Source organism: Callorhinus ursinus, unplaced genomic scaffold (genome assembly GCF_003265705.2).
Source record: "Callorhinus ursinus isolate GAN/ISIS: 27379988/994484 unplaced genomic scaffold, GSC_fseal_2.0 scaffold3, whole genome shotgun sequence".
Taxonomy (NCBI): Eukaryota; Metazoa; Chordata; class Mammalia; order Carnivora; family Otariidae; genus Callorhinus; species Callorhinus ursinus.
Genome location: NW_027397065.1, coordinates 25,297,797 through 25,323,776, shown reverse-complemented (window position 1 = coordinate 25,323,776; position 25,980 = coordinate 25,297,797). Strand labels below are relative to the sequence as shown.

The 25,980-nt window shown below is 35.3% G+C and overlaps 1 protein-coding gene across 10 annotated transcripts in view; it reads left to right on the top strand.

Annotated features, from left to right (window-relative positions):
- TMEM232 (transmembrane protein 232) overlaps positions 1-25,980 on the top strand; it is a 250,075-nt gene that overhangs the window by 109,563 nt on the left and 114,532 nt on the right. For all 10 annotated transcript variants that reach the window (XM_073889030.1, XM_073889039.1, XM_073889019.1 and 7 more), the window contains one exon: positions 12,828-13,072. In XM_073889030.1, coding sequence (XP_073745131.1) covers positions 12,828-13,072 — 245 coding nt within the window. The remainder of the gene's footprint in view (positions 1-12,827; positions 13,073-25,980) is intronic.

Sequence of the window (25,980 nt, the reverse complement as noted above, 5' to 3'; positions counted from 1 at the left end):
TAGGGACGCCTGGGTGGCTCAGTCAGTTAAGTGTCTGCCTTCAGCTCAGGTCATGATCTCAGGGTCCTGGGATGCAGCCCTGCACAGTCAGGCTCCCTACTTGGTGTTCCCTCTCCCTCCATCCTCCGTACCCTGTCTACCCGCCCCTTGCGTGCATGCACGCACACGTTCTCTCTCTCTCAAATAAAATCTTTTTTTAAAAAAGAAGATGGAACATTATATATACGGCTAGTCCCATCAAAGTTCATGGCACAGAATGGGAGTTCAGATAAATGTCTGGTCTCTAACTTTTTCCTTATATTAATGAGGAATGCATTGTTGTCATCTTTAAGTAGTACTTGAGCTAGAAACAAATGACGAGTTATGATAAATGACTCAAGGAAGCAGGGTCAAGGAATGTGTCTCTTAGATAAGGAAATGTGTGAGCCTAGCAGAAATAAGAACACTGTAAGAAAAAACCATTGGTTTACTTGCCTAGTTGAAGAAAAAAGTTTGGATTGGGCAGTAGCAGGCATTACATTTGGAAAGTTATGTTTGGGTTACCAAGCTAATGTCTTAGAAACTTAGAGATGGTTTCATAAAAATAGAAATGCTAGGTAAAACAATTAGTTTTGGGAGAAAATTTTTCTTACTGAATTTTAAATAGGTGGGTAATTTGTGTTGGGCAAAATCATGTGTACACTTTCTCATATCTTTTTAAAATAAAGAATTATTGTCTTAGCACTTTTGGTACATTATTAGAGTAATTGTCCCCAATTTATTCAAGACTCCCTATATTCACATTCTTGGCTTGACCACACACTTGATTTGGACAATGAGGCAATACCAATGTTATACAGGCGGAGATTTTACTTTTTTTATTATTTATTTGTTTTTAAGATTTTATTTATTTATTTGCTAGACAGATAGAGTGTGTATGTGAGAGAGAGAGCATGAGCCAGTGGGGAGGGGCAGAGGCAGAGGGAGAAGCATACTCCCTGCTGAGCAGGGAGCCGGATGCAGGGCTCCATCCCAGGACCCTGGGAGCATGACCTGAGCCAAAGTCAGACACTTAACCCACTGAGCCACCCAGGTGCTCCCAAATGGAGATTTAAAAAATGCTAATGTATTGGGGCCTGCCCTTTCTTGTTCTCTTTGAATACTGTAACTGTCATGGGAACAAACCCAAGTTACCCAGTTGGAAGATGAGAGACAACATGGCACAGAGACAAGTCATCCTAGTTGATCCACTGCCCCTCCACCCCAAGACTAACCAGTTCCTAACTGACTGAACAGCTGACTATAGACACATGAATGAGTCCAGCTAAGACCAGAGGAACCATTCTGCTGTGTCCACCTTAAATTGTTGACCTGTGGAACTGTGGGCTAAAGAAATAGTTGTGTTAAGCCTCTAAGTTTTGGGGTGATATTTTTTTTGGCATAGTAAAAGAGTTGCATAAGTGAGATTTTAGTCTGCTAAATTATTCAATATAAATATTGTTTCTTTCATTTTTATCATTTTTTTAAAAGGCACTGATAATAATAGATTTGTTGAGCATGTACTATGTGCCATGTGCTAAGCACTTTACCTGCATTAATTATTTAATCCTCATGAAAACCATATGTTATTTGTATTTTCATGCTCTTGATTTTATAGATGAGGAAATTGAAATTTTAAATAAGGACATTTAAACTTTTAAAAGGTGAAGTAACTTGCCCATGGATACTGTGATATATTACAGTGTTTGCTTTTTCTAATGTTGAACAATCATTGTATTCCTGGAATGAAGACACTTGATGATGATGTAATATCATTTTTAATATTGTCATATTTGCTTTGATAATATTTTCCTTAAGATTTTGCATCCATGTTAATGGGTGCAATTGTTCCATATTTTTTTCTTATAATGTTTTCTATAAGGTTTTGCATCAAAGTTATGCTGGATTTATGGAATGAATTGGGAAGTGATTATCTTTTTTTCCTTATTCTGTGGAAGAATTTTGTAGTATGGTCATAATTTCTTCCTTAAAAATTCTGTAGTATTGACAAATGAATCCATTTATCATGGATACTTATGGAAAGGTTTTAATTGTGACTTTTTTTGAGAGAGAGAGAGAGAGAGAGAGAGAGCAAGCAGCAGGGGAGGGGCAGAGGGAGAGAGAGAAAAAGAATCTTAAGCAGGCTCCACGCCCAGTGTGAGCCCAGTGTGGGGCTCAGTCTCATGACCTTGAAATCAAGAGTCCGATGCTTGACCAACTGAGCCACCCAGGTGCTTTGTGGAATTCTTTTACCGCTGTATACCTTCCTAGACTTTAAATTTCCTTGCATCAGTTTTTTTCTTTTCTAGGAATTTCATCTGCAATATCTTATGAAGTTGCTCACAATATCTTTCTATGATATCTCAATGTCTTTAGGATCTGGCATGATAGTCTCTCCTTCATTCCTGACTCTTATTATTTTTGCTTTTGTTCTCTTTTTAAGCTATCATGCTAAGGAGTTAATCAACTTCTTTGTCTTTTAAAAAACAACTTTTGGGGCACCTGGGTAGCTCAGTCAGTTAAGTATCTGACTCTTGATTTTGGCCTGGGTCATGATCTCAGGGTGGTGAGATTGAGCCCTCATCAGGCTCTGCGCTCAGCATGGAGTTTGTTTGAGATTCTCTCTCTCCCTCTGCCCCTCCCTGCATTCATGTGTGCACTCTCTAAAATAAATAATCAATCTTTAAAATAATTTAAAAAAAAACCTTAATTCTCTTGATACGGATATTCTGTTTTCTCTAATTTCTTTAATATCCGATATTAGATTTATAGTTCCTTTTGCTAATTTCCTTGCATTTAATGTGTTGCTCCTCTTCCAAAATTACTTAACTGTACTCGTCACTGACTTGCAGCATTTTTCTAATATATGATTTTAATACTATTAATTTCCCTCTACACATTAATTTAGATGTATCCTGAAGGTTGTGGTAAGTAATATTTTAATTATCATTCAATTCAAAAGTTTCTAATTTCTACTATTATTTCTATTTTAAGTCACAGCTTACTCAAGTTCATGACTTAATGTCCACACATATGGAGGTTTTGCTGTTATGTTTATGATTTTGATTTCTAGTTCAATTCTACTGTGCTCAGTGATGATGCTCTCATTATTATAAAATGTTCTTCTTTATAATAAGTGTACCTTTTGGTTATGAGTATAATCATAGTAGCTTTCTTTTATGATGGGTCTTTTGATTAGTGTTTGCATATCTATTTCCATCTTTTTATTTCAAACTCTCTGAATCCTTATATGTTTAGCTCTTTGGAGAAGCCATATTTTTTTTTAACCTAAAGAGTATGGGCTTTAAATTTCAATGCTTATTCTATTTACATTTAACATCATTACAATATATGTGTTTATTTCTACATGTTGTTATTTACCATTCTATTTGTATGTCCTTTCCTTTTTTGAATCTCATTTTGTGCCTTTTTTGGGAAGATTTTTTATTATACCATTTCATCCCATCCTCTTTATTTGTCTGGTGGTTACACCTTTTACTTGTTACCAAAGATGTTACAAAGTGAATCCTTGTGTTATTGAAGTCTAAATATAAAGAAATTGAATATTTTCCTAGGCCTTAAACTGTCTTAAAATATTTTAACTTCAGGACACCTTGGTGGCTCAGTTGGTTAAATGTCTGCCTTTGGTTCAGGTCATGATCCCAGGATCCTGGGATCTAGTCCTGCACCTGACTCCTTGCTCAGTGGGGAACCTGCTTCTCCTTTTGCCTGCCCCTCTCCTAGCTTGTGCGCGTGTGCATGCGCGCGTGCGCGCTCTCTCTGACAAATAAATAATATCTTAAAAAAATATTTTAACTCCACTTATTTCTATTTACTTACATAATCTTCCTGTTGAACATTTTAATTGTGTGTGTTAATATTGATGTTGTTTGCGTATGTATGTGTTTACAGATATCAATATATTATTAATATTTTTTACACTTAATATTCTTCAAATTTACCTACATGTTTGCATGTTTCTTTCTTTACTCTTCCTTCTTGAATCTCCGACCTTCTGCATGGGCTTCTTCTTCTTCTGCTCAAAGAAAACCCTTTCATATTCTTTTAGTAAGTATCTCCTGGTGGCTAATTCTGTCAATTTTCATTTACTTGAAGAGGTTTTTATTCAATTTAATTCTGAAGGGTAGTTTTATTGGCTAAGAATTCTGTGTTGGTATAGATATGGCATAAAGTTAAGTGTCTAATCAATTGCTCTGTTTATTCTTCCAGGCAGTGGTGTTCCTTGCATCATTTTTATGACTTTGATCAGAAAGGTTTTTTTCAGTTTATTTTTAGCTGGTATTTTTCTAGTGTTAAATGGCATATTAACATGTCTATAGTAGGTTTCAGGAATAATAGCTAATTTAACTCCTTTAAGTTCTCCACACCTAATTATTCAAATGATCAAAGTGATTAGCTCCTATACAGTTCTCAGTTTTTCTCTCCGTGGTTTCTTGCTCCGTTTTTGTGTTACTCCTATGTGATCTTCTTTCCTAAATTCCACAGCTGATATTCATTCCCTTTCATGCTTAATTTCTCTGAGGAAAATAATATTCATATTTATTTCAGATTTTAAAATTAGCTGCCTTTTTAAGGGAGTTAATCAGGAGTTAACCTGTAGAATAAGTTAAACAACTAAACTTCAGATATCTGAGTAAGACAAAAGCAAAATGATTTCAAAAGAAGGAGCACATTTGGTCTATAGGTGTAATGTGTTACAGCAAATATTTTGATTTTGTTAAAATCGTGCTTTCGTGTCTGGAATAGTCTGAACACTTTCTATATAACTTATCTTTGAAGTGTGTTTAATTTTACAGAACATGTGCATGGTAAAATCAAGGTTTCCTTTTCTTTTTTGACACTACATTGGCAACACTTATATACAGTAATAAAACTACAAAGGTTATTTATTCCTAAACATTTTTTAATTTTCCTTAATTGCTTACTAATTCCCAGATTCCACTGAACCACTTACATTACTAGCCTGTGATACTTCTTTAGGCAACAAGTTCTCTGGTGTAAAATGGGCAGCAGCTTTCTTCTACAAGGAGTAAAAACTCCATCAGTCTTTAGGTGCTCCCTCACTGCTCAATGAGAATACAGAACATCTAAAAAAAACCTATGAAGATTTGTGTCTCAGATGCTTCTATCTAAAATAAAATATGTATTCTACTTTTATTTCAGATAATGCAAATGAATATGCTTATAGGACAACCTTTGTTTATTCTTTCCCTCCTAACACCTTGTTGCCAGAAGCTTTCCTCATGTAAAGTCATCATTATATTACCTACACAGAGTGAAACAAAGCCTTAATGATAAACTATTGTACATTAGAGTGGGAAGGATTTGTTTCTGATGGATTGAATATACCTCCATGTTTATGGAATTAAGTAGAAATTTCTCTTTTTATACTTTAAGAATAAATGTGCAATTCCTATGATAAACTATTGAATTTAATGAATAAAATTTTATACTTAATACCTCAATTTATCTGCATCACTAGTAAACATTTTACTAACTATATTATGTACTCTCATGTCTTGCATGCTTTTTTAATCCATAATAGCATCCTATCATCTATAATTCTTGTTATCTCTGTTCATGAAATTTGCTGCTTAATGGAGGTTACAGGAGAGGTGAAATATTTAATAGCATATTTGAAATGAAAAACAATTCTAAATAGATCCTTAAACATGAACCCTTCATTGACAAGTTCAATATAAACCCAACTGTTGCCTGAGTATTTGGGAAAGAAATAAAAAACTGTCATATACTCATAGTGGCATAATAAACAAATGTTAATTGATGTGCTTTGTTTGAAATACTTCCAGGGAGACTTGCAATGAGCAAGGCTCTTCTGTATAGGCAATTCAGCAGCATATGTTGGCATATCTAGGAAAGGTCATCATGTACAAATGTTTTCTTCCATCTGGTATATGACCTAAAATATCAAAAGGAAATATGTACAGCTAAAATGAATATGTGACTTTATTCAGAGTACCTCTGACTCATCAGGTAACACACTTTTTGGTTAATGTTTCATGGTGAGATCTTTAAACTAAAATTTATTTTTATTCTTAATGATATTCTTATACTCCTAATGTCCTCTATAAAGCAGCAAAATAGAATAAACAACACTATTAGTCTCTATTTTCTCAGTACCTACCTCTCTCCTCCTCCATATATGGCTCCTCTTTTGACATAAATGGAAACTCTGAGTGTGAAAAGGCAGATGTATTTTTGGAAGAGTACAGTCTCTTTATACACCAGCAGAATTCTAATGTAACAGGATATACTGTCAAGAGAACAAAACTATTTGTAGGACTTACAGTTAGCCAGGCACTGTCCTAAGTGTCTTACATATATTAACTTACCGATACCCCATAACTCTCCCAGAACCACCATCACCCACACAGATGGGAGTGTCCGAGTCTAAACACAATTAATATAGGCTGGTGGTGGATGCATTGATGAGTGAGCTTAACTCAAGAGCTCTGCTATTTCCACTCTGCTGTGTCCTCTCTCCAAAATTAAATATAAACAAGGCAGTAATATTTATTGAAGAATTTTTGTATATCAGACACTGTGCTGGAAAATGTAGTCAATTTTTGTGTTTAACCTTTATAATAACATGATAAAGGGGAGTATTATCATCCCATTTTAGGAATAAGGAAACACTCTCAGAGAGGTTAAATAACTTGTGCAAGATCACACAACTGGAAAGATGGATATTCCCATCTTAGTCCCTTTCTTAATCTACTACATCTGTTCTTCTTAGATTTTAAGACATTCAGGACTAGGACCTGAAATCTTGCATTTATAACATGCTCCCAGGTAATGACGGATAATGATGACCTAAGGACCACATTTTAATAGGAGTTTCTCATGCTGTCCTCCCTTGTGAGATTTTGTAACTCCTGTAGGAAATAATCTTTTGGGACTACCAATGACTCACTTCTATATAAATTTTGAAATTTAAAGAATGAAATTGTCATTTTTTTTCCTGCAAACAAGTTAAATATTCCCAGCTCTAGGATTACTTAAGGAGAAGTGGAGACACAACAGAGCGAGATGAGAGAAACAGAATTTGCTGTAAACTCTGCCGCGATGGCTACCATCTTATTTCTTTTTTATTCTCTCATGTCAAACAGAGTGTGAGCTAGCTTACGTGTTGATGTATTTGCTACATATCCTTAAGTATTGACAGGAAATTAAAAACTCTGGAGAGACTCTTATTTATTTATTTAGCATTGCTACTACATCATAATTCCTTGGAGAATTTCTCTTTGTGCTGATTATCCATCTGCTTGCTAACCTACATGAATGCTGTTTTTCTTTTTTACCACCATTGTGCCCAATACAAAGACAAAAGGGTGGGCATCTGCCCCTACCCATGGCTAGAATATGTGTGTAGAGAAATATTTTTTAACCCCACCTTTCCAACTTCAATATTAGATTAGTAAAATTAATATAAATATTCAGAAATTGCCATTCATTTCTTAGTAAAAAATTTCAAGTTTCAATAATGCAGTAAGGAAATTTTTGAATTTTAAAGCCTACCTGGGCATTGCTAAAAAGTAGGGATATAGGATAAAAATGTAAATTATGTATAAATAATGTTTAAAAATGGAGTTTGAGGTAATGTTTATTAGTAGGCCAAGTTGTAGTAAATTCATGATTTTGGTATCTGTTGTAAGGAATGCTCATTAATATTTTGTGTTAGTCTACTTCCAAGAAGTATAGATATATATTTATGTGTAGTTGGCACTTAAGTCTCTGGATTATAACATTAGAATAAGTAGAATAACATTAGAATAATAATAATTAGTCTTCCTTCCTTTAAGAGAAGGAAGACTCTTTAAAAAAGAAATGACTATGGTAGAATAATCATGATTCTATTTCACAGATTTGTTAATGTAAAAGTGACAATATAACATAATTGTTTTCACCTTGGCAGAGGTTGTTCAGGTCTTCTCTGGGGTGAGCTGCTCTGTCTTAGGGAATTCCTGACAGAAATGGATGGATACTTGTTGAACTTCTCATTGCCTGCTAAGTTGACCCTTACGAAACTCTGAGAGTGGTTGTTATTATCTCCATATCACAAATGAAAAACATGACAGAACTAAACTAAACACAAAACACAGGTCTAGCGAGGTAACATTTCTCAAAGTTTGCATCCTCAACTAATAAATGGAAAAGCCAGAACTGATTTCAGATCTAATTGCAAAACCCATATTTTGCTGGTACTTCCTCCAGGAAAGCAAAGAAACAAAATCTTTTCTAGATAAGGTAAATATGCATTTGACTGATATTTGAGACTATACTTCCGTTTGTCAAATGCCTTGAACATCAACGGGGAAGAGAAATTTACATGGGCTTTTGATCAGTGAACCATGATGAGAGATGTAGAAATGCCTTCATTTTGCTTCTTGAAAGAACTGGCATCTGGATCTACAACTTATCTGGTCTGGGAAGGAAGAAAGCAAGGGGTAACCAAATGAGTCATGATAAAAACAGCATCAATATTCTGTAATGCAGGGTAATGTTATGTCTGGAAACAATATATTTTACCAGAAATTTACCGAAAATTATTTTTGTTGGTTCATTCATTTACTCACACATTTATTGATCCATTGCTTTTTTTTTAAAAGATTTTAATTTATTTGAGTGAGAGACCGCAAGCAATAGCGGGGGATGGGCGTGAGGGGAGGGCAGGGGGAGAGGGAGAAGCAGACTCCCTGCTGAGCAGGGAGCAGGGGCTTTATCCTGGGACTCTGAGATCATGACCTGAGCTGAAGGCAGACGTTTAACTGACTGAGCCACCCAGGTGCCCCTCATCCATTATTCTTGTAATGGAAGAGCTCATAGTAATATATTTGTATAATATTACATATTATTGATTTTGAAGTACCTTTTCTTATGAAAAAAAATTGAGCCAGGGAAGGTAAGCAGAATAAACTGTATTGGTAAACCACCTTGCCTGCGCCCACCCCAGCTGGAGGTTCTCCATGCACCTGGTATCTGATGAGGTATGCAGCATGTGGTGCGGGTAGGAGGGGAACCTGGGCAACGCTTTGGTGGCCAGAGTCAGACAGGGGCTGCTGTTGGTGGTGATGCTCCTACCCATGCAGATTTATTCAAATCAAGTAACTGTTGTAATGCTTTCGAGTAATTACTCCCAGAATACCTCAGCTGCCCCAAATCTAGCTAATTCCACCACCAAGACAAAGTGGTGATGCTCTGCAGTCAACAGCTAGTCTCTTCATGATCTCATTCTCTGTTCTGTATCTCTACTCTTATGAAACTCAAGCCAAGAAACATCTGTACAGTAGTCCTCCCTTATCAGCAGTTTCGCTTTCAGAGGTTTTAGTTATCCGTGGTCACCCATGGTCCAGAAGCAGATGAAGCTGATGACCAATCATCAGAAGGTCAATAGTTAGCTTAATGCTACCTCACAACGCCTGCATCATTCACCTCCATCTTATCACATAGGCGTTTTAACATCTCACATCATCGCAAGAAGGTTGAGTAGAGGACAATATTTTGAGAGACAGAGACCACATTCACTTACCTTTTATTACAGACTATTGTTATAATTGTTCTATTTTATTATGGTTGTTAACCTCTTACTGTGCCTAATTTATACAATTAAACCCTATCATATGTCTGTATAAGGAAAAGCATATATAGGGTTCAGTGTTATCATGGTTTCAGGCAACCACTGAGGATCTTGGAACACATCACCATGGATAAGGAGGCGGGGTCTCCTGTACTTCCCCATTTTCTAAATCCGATCCTGATGGTGTGTAGATATCCATTGTGACAAGGAAGAAACAGGTCTTCATTGAATCTGTTAATTCCATACCTTATTTTATTGACACAGAAAATGTTGAGGATCCTAAAATTAAATGGTTTGGAGAGCATGTGAAGGGTTTGACTAGATAATGAATCCCAATATTAAATCTGCTGGAGTTTCAAGTACAGGATGAAGGGAAACAACATCCCAAATTAGTGAAGAGATGAATTTTCTTAAATGTGGTTTAAGAAGTACAGGACACATAAAACCCTACCTTAAAAATGATAATAGATTTTATTTCATCTAGAGACAAAGGGTGAGATATGGAAAAGAGATTCAGTTTTCACTTGGTTCATTAATGCCATAAGATAGGTAACACAAAAAGCTAGGATTCTATATATACATTAGAAGTTACTTCCAGGTGTTACTGTAATTCCTTAATGTTTCAGCTGTCCTAATTTAAGGCCAGTGTGCTCTAGATATTGTTAACTAGCACTGTTTCTTGAGACGTGAACTCTTTCTTTTGAGGCTTTGGATTTGACATCGCATTTGACTTTTTATATAGTAATTGACATGTACCGGGGCCGGGGCAGTGATGGACTGAGTCTACCCCAAATCAAAGCATAATGAGTTTGCTTATATACCTATCACCTATTCCTATTCAACAGAAGTGCCAGATTCATTTAGCTAAAATGATTCCAAAAAGTGCATTGACCTCAACTAATTTCAAAATACTTTTTATTTCTGCATATGTTGAATACTTTTTACAATTTAAAAAATCTGTTTTGAAGGTAAAGTTGACACATCTTGAAATTAAAAAGGCAAATATGTGAATTAAACTCTAAATCAAGTATGGGAAGTGAAGAGTGGAAACTTAAATTCAGAATTTTTGAACTCTTTCTGTAAATACTTTTTGAAGAAACTCTATGAATCAGAATAGCCTCATTTGGAATGCTTTCTGTTATCAGTCAATATTTTTAGATAGTTAAAACCTGGTCCTAAGCCTAAAGTGTGCTGAATTCTGGAAAGTAAATCTTTCACAGCTGCCTTGCACAGAAAACTTTTTAAAAATAGATACTCCTTAAAATCTTTTGTTCACATGGTCACACACTGATGCTTACATGTTCCACTATCTAATATCCCCACAGATGTCTTGATAACTAAGGTCATTTTTTTTTTTTATCTTTAGAAATCTACCCTGGAACAACCATATCCAACAGATCTCAAGCTACTGAGTGTGTGATTGAACCTTACATTTTGTTTCATATGTGAATGTTGTGCACCTATTTTGGATTATATATTGTATTTGTGTATTTATGCCTTTATTCATAGTAACTTCTCAGGCTATGGAATTGATTTGTATTGAACACAAACTGTAAATAAAAATAAATGGCTAGAAAAATATACGTACTGTAATTACCTTTTAGCAGATGAACCTGCAGGCTTTGAGACATTAATTTCCTCAGTCACAACAAATACGAAGTGTCCTAGACACAGTTTAATTTCTTACTTCAAAAGGAATGCTCTTTGTATGATTTCAACCTAGTTAATAATCAAGATATGCAACAACTGGGAATAGTATAGACATAATTGTTTGTTTATACTATATACTTTAAACATACATGGTTTTACGTTTTACTCTTTCCCATCCTCCAGAGCTTTCACAGTAATCCCTATTTACTTAACTGCCTTTTGCTATTTTCTTCATTGCTTTAACCCTTTATGCTTTTCAGCTTTTATCATGCTCTCATTTTTTCCCACTATAATTTTGTATAAATGCAATAGTCGATCTTCAAACAGTAATTTGATTGAGCCAAACCTGATCTTGACATCTTAAAGAGTTTAAGTTGGATGTTCATATGCAGAAAAACATTTTCTATTCCTTAATTTTCTACCATACGATCAATAGGCATATAAAATGAATCCTGAGTGACAGATAATAAACTGCCTGAAGATGGGTAATATTGAATAAAAAATGTAAAAATTTTAATGCAAGGAGGCAGCATCCAATTTATTGACGAAAGAATTCCTAACAGGAACATGTTGTGAACATTAAAAAAAAATGTGACACATGAGATTTTGAAACTTACATCTGCATTTATCATTACCAGTTCTAGCCAGAGAAAATATGCCTCTCGCCATTTCAAAAGGAGGTTTAATTAAAAATCAGTCATGGACATTATTGAACATAAATAGGAAATTTCAGAAAATAGCTCTTTCCTGACTAAAAATTGCTTAAATATTGTGGAATTTTTTGTTAGAAAATATTAAATTTTTTTTCAAAAGATTAGAAAATATTAAATTTAATTTAAATAAATCCTAGAACATCTTCAGTGTGAGCTAAATACAAAGCCCTTTTCATTTTTTACTTAACACAAATTTTGTTCAAAGAAAGTTTAGATTTTTTGTTGGTTTCAAAGAAAGTTTAGATTATGTACAGAGAAATGAAATTCTGATTTAATAAAACATGTACATTCCTTCAACTGATTGCTTAATTTCTTAATAAATATTATAAATATGAAATTCATGTATGGGAACCATACAAATTTAAAATAGAGATTATATCATTAAGGGGCACCTGAGTGTGCACTTGGTTAAGTGTCTGCCTCTTGGTTTCGGCTTAGGTCGTGATCTCAGGGGTCATGAGATCAAGCCCTATGGTGGGCTCTGTGCTGCTTGGGATTCTTTCTCCCTCTCCCCCTCCCACTTGTGTTCTCTCTCTCTCTCTCTCAAATAAATAAATAAATCTTTAAAAAGAAAGGAAATTATATTATTAAATTTTTGAAATTTAAAAACTGGTTTGTTCATACTTAATTTTTTATTTCATTAATAACATAATTTTAAAAATCTGGGAATCTGCTTTTTTTCTTATAAAGGTTATTTTTATTTAATAAGAAGAATGCAACATTAGTCAAAGAAAATGAACATACATTTGTCTTTTATTTGAAAATATATCATATTCCCTCTCATTTAATTTTATTTCAATTGATTCCTTTTTCTTTTCTTTCAACAGGCTGAGTTAAATGACCCAACTGATCCCTTCACTAATTATAGTACAAAAGTCTCATCAAATGTAGGGGATGAAACTTTCTCTAAATATATAGGATGGAGAATTGCCAATGCTCTTTCCAAACTGTTCTTCCCCTCCATTGAAGCCCATGTTCTTCCTTTGAAAGAACCATTGAAAAAACAGGATCCAGTGAAATATCTGAACAAAAAGGATTACATGAAGAAAAGAGTTCTACATGTTACTATAAGGTATAGTGAAGCACTATTCAAAATAGTTCTGTTATTCTAATACACTGCATTTCAAAGTCATATAAATTATATGTAATCATGTGCCACATTATTTGACTCATTTTCTCTTTTTCAATTCAAATTTTGGCTCCAACAACTTCTAGGTATTCTATCATAAGCAAGTACTCTCTTCTTAGCAACTATTTCCTCATGTTTAAAATAGATAATATTATATAATATAAATTAGTGTTTTAATATGGTGAAAGCTCCCCTCCCACTACTGACCTTCATTTGCCTAGTCTACCCCCATCTCTCCCTGTCATTAATTGCCTATGTATCCTTCCAGGATCTATAAAATGTAAACAAAATAAATTATATTTTAAATGGTCTCTCCATTTTTACATTAAAGTTAGCATACTAATATATCATTTCGCATCTAACTTTTTTTTATTTAACTTCATTTCTTAGATATTTTTTTCATGCCAGTACATAGAGAATTTTCTCATTATTATTATATTTTTAATATGTTACAATGGTTTCCTTAGTATGAATGTAGCTCCGTTTATTTAATCAGTTTCCTATTGTTTGGCATCTGGGTTGTTTTAGATTGTCTGCTACTATATACTACCACAAAATTTAACCTTCCACATAGGTCTTTTTATACATGAGGAAGAATGCCTGGAGGATAAATTCTCGGAAGTGTGATTTCTGAGTCAGAGTGTTTTTGCCTTTGTAATTTTGGTAGATATTTCCAGATTAGCTTTCAGAGGAATTGTGCAAATTTATATCTCCACCAGCAATATCTGAGAGTACTTCTTTCTCTTTATTCTTTCCAATAGAGAGTGTTGACAAACTTTTGGGTTTTGATAATCTGAAAAGTGAAACATGTTTTTAAGTATAGTTTTCTTAAGGTGAGTGGTTAGAATAACTTTCATATGTTAAGAGCCTTTTGTTTTTCCTTTATATGGGAATTAACTATTTCTTTTGCCCATTTTTTTCCATTGAGTTTATATCGTTTTCACTTAGCTTTGCAAGAACTATTTACCTATTAATTGATGTGTCCCTTTGTCTATGGTAAGAGCTACAAATGTTTATATTCCCTTCCACTTTTTATTTGTCTTTAAATTTTTCTTAGAGTATTTTTTGCCTTAGTCATTTTTCTAAGTAATATATAATTTATCAATTTTTCATTACATATCTATTTAGGAAAACTCTTTTCATTTTGTGATTAAAATGTTGTCATATTGTTTTCTGGTACTTTTAAAGATTTATTTTGAATGTTTTAGTCATTGGTCCATTGGAAATGTGTGTGTGTGTGTGTGTGTGTGTGTGTGTGTATAGTGAGTTGTCAATCCAAATGGCTACTCAGTTGTCCCAACAATATTTATTGAGTCGCCTATCTCCTTTCAACATTTATTCTGATTTAAAATGTTATTTATTAAATACTAAGTTCTTATTTATTTTCTATGTTTTAAAAGAATTTCAGTAATTTGGAATTACCTACTCTTTTAAGGTTTGATAGAATTCCCTTTTAAACCATCAGTACCTTATGCCTCTCCTAAGGGTAGCTCTTTGTCAAATTTATCTATTTTTGTATGGCTATTGGCAAGGCTATTCAGCCAGAATGCACAGGTGCAATAAATTCAGTTCTTACAGTTTGAGGTCCATGCCATAAAAGTATCTGGAGTATCCATCCTGAATATCAGTCTCTTTTCATCTTTCTCTTTTTTCTTTAGTCAGTTTTAGCAGATTATGCTTCCTTTGAATACTACTTATTTTATCCCCTTTTCAGAGTTTATTTGGTCACAATTGATTCTTCTGATTCTGTGGTTATTTTCTTCCTCAACCAATTCTCATTTTGTGTATTTGAATTTTGTCCCTTTTATTCTTCTTAATTAATTTAATGTTTTATTCATTTTATATTATTTTTCTACTGAACCAGCTTTTAGATTCTAACTCAGCATTGTCTAAATCATTATTTGTGTTCCAAAATTATAAAACTGTTGTTGCCCAAAGGCAGATGCTATTGGTGGTATAATAATTGTGTGGAATGAGGCCAGTAGGTAGGCTTGGCTTTTGTGTACACAAAAAGTCCACAGAAAAATAGACAAATGCTTGAGCAGTGTTCTGACATAGTTTTGAGCATTTTTTCAAGAATTCTAAAGTCAGTGAGGAAGATATGTACATTTGAATTGAAGGATCACACAGCCTGGACTTCAGTAGTCTTGTTGGAAGAAATAAATATTATAAAAATATTCTTCAGCATGTATTATAAATATTTGTAAGGTTGCAATATATCAACGTATAATGAAAATGCTGGCTTTAAATATCAAGGGTATTGAGATTTACTGTAGAATCCCCAAATGTATTCTGTATATTCTCAAGGACAAAAAACATGGAAGAAAATCAATCTGGGACCACAGAGAGAACACTGGACAAGTGTACTTTGGCTTCTCATTATGTTCAGTTGAAGGAAAAGACAGAAAACTAGAAAAACAGAAGAAACTTGATATTGACAAGAGGAGATGAAGGAAATAGCAGGGGAAAGGGTCAATAGACAGTAAAAAGGGCAGATGGAGATGAATGGTGCTTGCTGGGACACAGAAAGGAAAAGCAGAGACAGAGAAGAGGAGACATATTGGCAGTGCTTAGAATAGCAGAACAGGGGGGCGCCTGGGTGGCTCAGTTGGTCCGACTCTTGGTTTCGGCTCAGGTCATGATCTCCTGGCTGTGGGACTGAGCCCCCTGTCCAGCTCTGTGCTCAGTGTGGAGTCTGCTTCAGATTCTCTCTCCCTCTCCCTCCTGCTTGCTCTCTTGCTCTCTCTCAAATAAATGAATACATAAAATCTTCTAAAAAATAGCAGAACAGAGAAATAAATGTTACTAGCAGAAGGAAAGAAGAAAGAGACATACTGAGAAGACATATACTATTGAAAGGTACAAATGGAGGGATGTGGGCAAGGGTTGGGGATAGGGGAAGAGAATATGCAAAGTCAGAGGGAAATGAGACAAAAGAGTAGTGGGGTGGGGTTATGACTCAGAGAGTCCTATAGGTTTTGAAGGATTAGTAAATTAAATTTCTCATCAGAGTCTACAGTTCATTACATAAATGACAATCATTCATCATTAATCTTTGAAAAAATGTGATCTCCTTATCCATTTTTCACAGCTCATTACAGGCTCTAGCAATTTAACTAGTGTCTCTGTCCTGACCAAGAGAGCCCCAGCAGCCTCAGCATCCCTCTGGCAGGAGCACCTCATGTGGCACAGCTCAGGGGAGCAGCTTTCACATTGCACCATTCACGCTGTAGTGTGTGTGAACGGTGCCCCCTGGAGTTGTGCATGTTGCCCACTTCCTTTAGGGATAGACTCATCTCTGGGGACAGCAGAGGTGAGTGGAGTAGGGCTACAGCTCAGCGGCCTGAAGACATATCAGGCCTGGCTGAACAGTCTCTACCGTCCAGGAGGGTTATGTGAATGAAATCTCTGCTTTTTAGAAGCAAACTTCAGTTTAAGCTCCGCATTGATGAAATGTCTCTGGCTCACTAACCATGAAGTGTGGGAAATATTATTTCTTCCATTTGCTTGATTCTGCATCTATTCAGCAGTCTCACAGCTAGCTCCTTCTGTTGCTTCTCCACCTCCTCCCACTTCCAGGTCCACAAACTGGAATTAGCACAGTTAATGAACATCTGAGCATGTTGAAGTTTTGTAGCTAAAGCACAAAGACATAATTCAAGCCCGCTGGGTACTCCACTCTTTTTCACATCTTAAAGGTCTTTGGGTGCAGGGTCATATCACCAGTTCTTCATCAGGTATTCCTAGAAATGTCCATTTTGTGCTTTCCACCAGTAGCAATGTGAAAGACAGCAAGAAGGCCAACATTTAAGGACACCTACAGAAGTTGGGTAGGAGGACAGGAAATTGAAGAGAATATGTTTCTTCATTAACTTGGAGCACTAAAGCATACTTACTTCAGTGTGAAAATCTGAAAATTTACTATTACAAGGAGAAAATGGGAGCTTCCTTACTGTTGAAGCATCTACTACATCTCATGACCTATAATTTTTTCCAAAAATATTTTTCTTCACTTGTGCTTTTAGCCTATAAAATTCTTTGAAAGCAGGAATTCTGTGTTTTGTATGTTTATAAACATTATATACATATATAAACACATATATATGTTTATAAACATATATTTTACTCTGAATGATTTGCAGATTTGACTTCTTTCTTTTATGAAAATTTTCAAAAGAAAATTTATTATTTTGCTTCTGTATATTGTTTTTATTTTTATTTTTTGTTTTTTGGTTTTGCCTTAAGTTAGTGGGACATGCTGTTGGATGCATGCTCTTTTTGCCCCTTAGCATTTTTTTAAAAATAAAAAAATCATTATGGTTCTTTACTGTATCATAAAACTGCAGCCAAAGAACTAGGCATATAATACTTCTACTTCAAAGCGTAGTATTTTCCTTTTCTCTCTTTGTGTGTAAAAATATCACAAATTTACCTTAAGGCTGAGAATTGAGAACTCTGAAGACCAAATTTTCAAAAACCAGTTCCCACATCTGTTTTGTTTCTGAAGTTTCTAAGTGTATTTTCTAACCTTATGCCTTGAATCCCTATAAACTTACAAACAACTAATTTTTTGCACATATGTGAAGACTTGGAAAATTCTAACTTAAAACTTTATCTATGACTGTGCTTAGTTTGCTCACAAGTTTTATGTTAGAAGACTTCACGAGACCAGCACACGGAAGAGATATGAGGTGAAACTAGCAAGAATGGGCTGAGAATATCTGTTGTCACTTATGCAGGAAATTTTACATGGCTGACGTCATAAGCAGTCATACCCAAGGCTACTGCATCTTCTCTGAAGCTTCCTTTATAAGTGGAGCAAACTCCAAAATAATAGAACGAGGAGTAGCTAACATTTACTGAATGGCAACAAGGTAGGGAAAGGTAAATACCACAATGTCCAGTAAGAACAGGCTTTATTGGAAAGATCAGTGGTCAGTGGTGAGGCACATGGTTCTTTCTCATTATCCTGTGCAGAGGGTGCTGGAGTTAGAGAAGTAATTGGACATTCACCCGGTTTGTGTTTTGAGGGAAGAGACCCTGCCTGAGTGCTACTGTGCCTTCTTATAATGGAAGCGTGAGAGATACCTTCTCAAGGAAGAAATACACACTTTGGGTTCGGTTGGCAAGCCATCTGAGATGAGGCACCAGCTGGATAGGTGATGCTAGAAATGCCAGCTGTCCAGAACCTGGAGCCCTTGGGAAGTTTTCTTAATGGTTGTAAAAGATAGCCACTGGGCTCCTTGTGAAGTTGGGTGTGGGAAAAACTCCACCAAATGAAGGAACTCTTAGGACCCTTAGTTCTAAGCAGCAAGTTGCCAGGCAATTAAGATGAATCTCTGGTGTCAAAGTTGAACAATTCTGTTTGCCACCCCATGTGAGTACCTTTTATAAACAAGGCATTGTGCTAAGCACTTAGATGTACGACCCTTAGATGTAGATGTAGATGATTATTTTGTCCATTTTATAGATTTTATAGCTCTATAAAAATCTCCATTTTGTAGATGTGGAATCTGAGAGGTTAAGTAATTTGCCCAAGGACTCACAGTCGTTAAGTGTGGGAGTTTGAACTTAAGTGCATTCTGACTTCTGCGTCTACTGTGATGCTTTCTTTCCCCTCAGGTGAAATTCACCTGACGGCAAAGCCTTGAGCACTTTGTTAAAAAAACTTCATAAGAAAAAGATTTTTACTTTTATTTTTTTCAATTTCTGTCTCTTGATTTTCAGAACTTGATTTTGATTAGGGGACTTTTTTTTCTGGGTTCTGCATCTCTCTAGTTAATATTAGAAAACCTATGTCAAGGTGGAGGCACTTTCAGTAAGTCAGTATGATTTTTTTTTTCCCCTCCATTGGCTTTAGTGAAAATCATACTGACTTAACTAGAAAGTGCCTCCTCCTTAATGTAGAGTGCATATATATGAAGAGAGGGAGAGAGAAGAAGGGATTAAAAGTTAAAAAAAAAAAGGAGAGCTGCAAAGAATTCTTAAATGTCTTAAAACTTTCTAGTTCTGTTTCACGAAGGGAAAAAAGAAATCTGTGTCTCCTTCACAAAATATCAAATACGTTTATTTGTAGTTTCTTTCTGATTGATTTAGATTAAGTAATTTAACTTCTCTGAGCCTCAGGCTTCTAATCTTTGAAAATGTAAAAGCTGTACATCCTCTCAAGTTTGTCCTGAAGATAGAAGGAAAAACTGTAGATAAAGAGCTTGCATATGTTAGTTCCTTTTCCCCTTTGTTCTATAATTTAGTAGATTTTCTAAAATGTTTTATCTTCAGAATATAATATTTAATTCTTAGGAAAATTAGGATCAGTAATAAATGGAAGATTTATATTTTTGTGCACGTATATATTATTAAGCTATGAATTGCTGTTAGCAACTTTTCAAAGAGAGCTTACAGTTTCATGATTTCCTTTTTGGTTATGTTTTGTTTCCCTTCTTGTTTCTAGTTTTAGAATGAAAACACAGTTCAGGATGGTTCTGTATCGTACATGCGTTTTGAGGGCATGCTGTCAAGATGCATTATGGAAGAGTAAAGTTTGGAATCTTGATAGCATGGCTGATAATAATTTTCAGCTGAAGAGAGAGAGAGAGCATGAATGGGTCTTCAGAGATGAGCTCCTGATTTTTGAGCCTTTGTGATTTGATTATTAAAAAACTAGATCATCAGCTCAGATCAATCATTTAAAGAATTCTAGAGATTGAATTGGTATTAGAATTGAAGTCCAACTGCCAGTGACAGAAACATGCTTCACACATCCCACATCCATTTCCAATACATGACTCAGTTTATCTGCAGTCTTGCCTGAGAGATAAATCAGTCCTCATCTGTCTTCTACTGTTTCCTTTTTTTTTTTTTTTTCCTATTCTTTCCTGCCTTTTCACTGGAGCCTTGGTCTGAACTGCAAGTTTAGATGTCATTGATGGGACCATAGCTTTAGCTGTCACTTTCACTGCAGTGTCTTTATGCTTATACAACAGGGGTCTAGCTTCAATACACACATTTGTGTGATTTTTATCTTTCATTTTTTTATGTGATGAATTTATTGATTTGCATCTGTTGAATAATCCCTGTTTCCCAGGGATAAATCTCATTTGGTTATGGTATATAATCCTTTTAATGTGTTCTTGAATTTGGTTTGCTAATATATTTTTGAGAATTCCTGCATCTATATTTATCATGGATATTGGTCTATAGTTTTCCTTTCTTGGGGTATCAATATCTGCTTTTGATAATCAAAGTAGTACTGGCCTCAAAGAATAAATTTTGAAGTGTTTCCTTCTCCTTGATATATTGAAAGAGTTTGAGGAGGATTGGTATTCTTCTTTAAGTGTTTGGTAGAATTCTTTAGTGAAGCCATCTGGTCTTGGAATTTTCTGTGTTGGGAATTTTTTTAATTGCTCAAATAATGTCTTTACTTGTTATTGGTCTATTCAGATTTTCTAATTCTTCCTGATTCAGCCTTCGTAGGTTGTTTCTAGAAATGTACCCATTTCTTCTAGGTTGTATAATTTGTTGGCATGTGATTGTTCTTGATGTAGTCTCTTATGATTCCATGTATTTCTGTAATGTCAGTAGTTGTAATGTCTTCTCTTTCATTTCTAATTTTATTTATTTGAGTCTTTTCTCCCTCCCCCCCTTTTAAGTTAGTCTAGATAAGGCTTGTTAATTTTGTCAATCTTTTTTAAGAACCAGCCCTTAGCTTTATTGATGTTTTCTACTGTTTGGGGTTTTTTGTTTTGTTTTGTTTTGTTTTTGTTCTCCATTTATTTCTGCACTGATCCTTATTATTTCCTTTCCTCTGCTAATTTTGGGCTTACTTTGTTCTTTTTGTCTACTTTCTTTTTTTTTTTTTTAAGATTTTATTTATTTATGAGAGACAGAGAGAGAGGCAGAGGCAGAGGGAGAAGCAGGCTCCCTGCAGAGCAGGGAGCCCGATGCGGGACTCGATCCCAGGACCCTGGGATCATGACCTGAGGTGAAGGCAGACGCTTGACCGACTGAGCCACCCAGGCATCCCATTTTTGTCTACTTTCTTGAGGTATAAAGTTAGGTCATATATTTGAGATCCTTCTAATTTCTTAGTATATGCATTTTTTACTATAAACTTTCCTTTCAGAACTGTTTTTGCAGTATTTGATATGTTGTGTTTTCATTTATTTTGAGACAAGTTATTTTCTTTTTCTTTTGATTTACTCTTGGACCCAATGGCTGTTTAGAAGTGTGTTGTTTGGTTTTCATATATTTGTAGGTCTTTTCACTTTCCTCTTATTGTTGACATCTAGTTTCATACCATTGTAGTCAGAGAAGATGGTATGACTTCAAAATTCTTAAATTTGCTAAGATTTGTTTTGTGGCCCAACTGATTTATCCTGGAGAATGTTTCGTGTCCACTTGAGAAGAATGTGTATTCTGCTGCTGTTGGATGGAATGTTCTATAGATGTCTCTTAAGTTTATTTGTCCTAAAGTATGATTCATTCCAACATTTTATTGTTGATTTTTTTTTTTTTTTTTTTTTGGTCTGGCTTATCCATCCGTTGCTGATAGTGGGTTATTGAGGTCCCCTACAATTATTGTATTGTTGTCTGTTTCATTCCTAAGGTTTGTTATTAATTCCTTAATATATTTTGGTGCTTGGGTTTTGGGAGTGTATATGTTTATGATATAGCTTCTTAATGTATTGACCCCTTTATCATTATATAATGATCTTTTTTGTTTCCTGTTACCCTTTTTGGCTTCAAGTATATTTGACTGATATAAGTATCAGTCTTTGTTCGGTTTCCTTTTGCTTGGGATATCATCTACCATCCTTTCCCCCTGAGCCTATGGGTGTCTTTAGAGTTGAAATAAGTCTCTTGCAGTCAGCTTATAGTTGGATTGCTGAGTTCAATCTACTTACATTTAGGGTGATTATTGATATGGAAAGATTTACTACTGTCATTTTGTCTTTTGCCTTCTGGTTATTTTGTTTCTCCATTGTTTCTTTTTCCTTCTCTGTCTACCTTTATACATTGGCAGATTTCCATGGTGATTTGCTCAGTATCCCCCCGCCCCCCGCTTTTTTGTTGTTTTGTTTCATGTCTCTGCTATAGAGTTTTGCTTCGTGGTTACCATGAGCTTTACATAAAACATCCCAGATAAAATGTCCTTTTTCAAGGCACCTGTGTGGCTTAGTCAGTTAGGCAACTGACTCTTGCTCTCAGCTCAAGTCTTGATTTTGGGGTTCTGAGTTCAGGACCTGCATTGGGCTCCATGTTGGGCGTGGAGCCTACTTAAAAAAATAGTCCTTTTTTTCTGCTGATAGCAGTTTATCTTTATTCACATATAAAAGTTACTTTTTTTCTCTTCCCTTTTTATATTTTTGATCTCACAAATTATCTCTTTTTATGCTGTGATTTCATTACCAAGTTATTATAGCTAAAGTTATTTTTAATGTTCCTTTCTTTTAACATATATGCAATAGTTAAGAGCTTTAATATACTATTTTTAAAAAGTTACAATATTCTGTTTATCACCTTAATCAGAGTTTTTCATACTTCTGTCTTTTTGTTTCAGCTTGAAGATCTCCTTTCAACATTTCTTGTAAGGCGGGTCTAGAGGTGGTAAACTCCCTCAGCTTTTCTTGTCTGGGAAAAACTTCCTTCCTTATATCTGAAGGATAACTACTGGATAGAATATTTTTGGCTCGCAGTTTTTATCTTCAATATTTTGAATATGTCATTACAGTGGCTCTTGGCCTATAGAGTTTCTGCTGAGAAATCTGGTGATAGCTTAATGGGGGTATCTTTGTATGTTACTTTTTTCTTGATTGTGTCTGAAATTCTTTTTTGAATCATTGACTTTTGATGGTTTTAATAAAATGTTTCTTGGAGGAGGTCTTCTTGTGTTGAGATAAAAAGATGTTCTATTAGCTTTATGAACTTATATATCAAGTTGCTTCCTCAGGTTTGGGAAGTTCTCAGCTATTATTTCTTTAAATATTCTCTCTGTTTCCTTTTCCCTCTCTTCTCGTTCTGGTATACCCATTATTCTTATGTTGGCTTTTCTAATGGAGTCAGATAGTTATTATAGGGTTCACTTTTTAAAAATCTTAGTTCTCTTTCCTCTTCCACCTGAGTCATTTCTGTATTTCTATCCTCAAGCTTGCTAATTCTCTCTTCCATATGATCTGCTCTATTTCCAATTCATTCTAATGCATTCTTCATTTCATTTAAGTTCTTCAGTTCTAGAATTTCTGCTTGGTTCTTTTTTAGAATTTCAGTTTCTTTGGTAAAGAAACTGTTTGTTAATTTTATTCCTGATATCATTGTATTGCCTTTCTGAGTTTTCTTATAGCTTCTTTAATTTCTTTATAATGGCTGTTTTAAATACTTTATCAGTTAGGTTTCAGTATTCCATGCATTTTGGGGTTACATTGCTAGAAAATTGTCATTTTCTTTTTGTGATACCATACGACTGTGATTTTTCATTGTGTTTGATGAGAAGTGCCTCTGTCTCTGAATTTGAAGTGGTGAACACCTTTCTTGTTTAAGCAACGTTTTGTTTACTTTGATTTCAATAGTTCAACGGGTTGGTAGTTAGGAGCCTTCCTTTTGTTTTCCAGAAGATGGTGCTATAGCACAAGTTTTGGGTTTCTCTTGCCAGCTAAGATTGGGAGTGGTACACACGGAGGGAAAAAAATAAAAGGTCGTGGCAAGGGTCAGGGGGAGGTATACACTTAGTACTTGGGCCTTTGGGTTTACCCACAGTCTGGTAGGGGGATACTCAGTTGAGGGTGTCCCAAAAGTGTGTGGATGGTCCTTTTGCTTCCCAGGGAAGACAGCAGAAGATGCTTTCCTTCAGTGCTCTTTGTCTGCCTACTTGCCTTTCCTTTCTCTGCCTCTAGACACTGAGGTCTCCCTTCAAGACAGCAACTGGTCCCTCCAACTGCAGTGCCTGTGGCTGGGCAGACTCCTACTTGCCACTTCCACCCGTTACCTCCTCTGTTAGACAAGTTGTGTTGGCTTACTACTGGACCCTCCACGTTTTCTTTGCATTTGCAGTGGTTGACAAATGTGTATTAGCTGCTTAATTAGAATGTAAGCTTAGGTATGGCATTAATCAGATCAGGATAGTCTCCCCACTTTCTAGTTGGGTTTTGCATCTACAGAATTTTCTATTTTTTCATATATTCGTTTATTCAATAATTATTTATTGAATGCCTAATATAGGTCAAATACTATAAAAGAATATGTCTCAGACAAAATAATGAGTAAAAATAGTTACCGTCCTTCCCAGTGGAACTTATAAGCAAGTGTAGGAGAGAGATGTTAATGAAAATCGCACGTGTTTAATCTTTATAATGGTAAGTGCTACGAAGGAGAATTACATGGTGCTATAAATAATGATAAGTGCCTCAAGAGAGGCACATGGTATTAAGAAGACTTGGAGCTGGGAGGGGAGATCAGGGAAGGAAGGTGGTATGCCAAACAAAGAGGCACGGGATGTGCAAAGTCCCCTTGATGAAAGGAATTATCAAGCATCTAAAGAGCTAAGAGAACAATGCTGTGGCTTGGTCACTGAAACCATGGGCAGCTGAGGCTGGAGAGGTGGTCAGTTTTCAGCTTTATCTTAGAAGCCAAAGAAGGAATTACATGTTTGTTTGTTTTTTGTTTTTTTTTTGTTTTTTTTTTGTGGTGGAGTGAGGAGTACAAGGCCGTGTGTGTGTGTGTGTGTGTGTGTGTGTGTGTGTGTGTGTGTTGTGGCATGATCATATGTGTGAAGTACTATAGCTAAGTGACCTTGGGCAAGTCACTTAACTTCTCTAAACCTAAATGTCTTTCTCTATAAAATTGTATAATGATAGCACCTTTCTTAATGGGTGCCTATGAGAAAGTCAATTAAAGGTGCTTTTTACAGGGATGCCTGGGTGGCTCAGGCAGTTAAGCATCTGCTTTCAGCCCAGGTCATGATCCCAGGGTCCTGGGATTGAGTCCTGCATTAGGCTCCTTGCTCAGTGGGGAGCCTGCTTCTGCATCTGCCTGCAGTTCCCCCTGCTTGTGTGCACGCGCTCTCTCTCTGACAAATAAATAAATAAAATCTTTTTAAAAAGTGCTTATTACAGTATCTGGTACAAAGTAAACACAAAAATGTTCATTATTATTAATAAGTGTATGATAGTATAATTATAAATGCAACATAATAAATATATGTTATTGATCAATATTATATGCATCACAACAATTTTCACTACTGCTGTTGATGGCTTTGTTATGTAGGGAAAGTGCATAGGATGCTGTTGTATATAACATGCACTATGTTGGTGGCAATAGAAATGGATAAGAGGTAGATGGATCTGCATAGTATCCGGAAGAAAGAGCAACAGAATTTGAGGATGATTAGAGATGAAAAAGTGACACGAGTGATGAGAAGGAAATGTTTTTTCCAGGTTGAGCACCTAATCCAATAATGGTGCCATTCACTGAGACAAGAAATGGTGGGGGAGATCAAGGTGTAGCTGGGAGTAGGGGAAGATGTGGTTTCGTTTAGACATGTTGAATTTGAAGTAGTGCTTTTAAGTTCTTCAAGTACAGATGTCCTGTTGGAAGTGAATTTCACTTCTGTAATTCAGAGAAGTCTGAGCTGAGTCATAGAATGAAGGTGTTGACTGAGTCATGGGCATAAACAACATTGCCTTGGTAAAGAACATTAAATGAGAGAGGAGGCAAGGCTAGGGTGGAATTTTGAGGATTACCACCACTTAACATCTGAAAAGATGGTACAGTAATGCTTTTTAAAAATTTTAAGTGTGTAGAGATGTTGATATTAAGGGTATATAAGGGAGACTTTCTTAAATAACCTCCCCAAA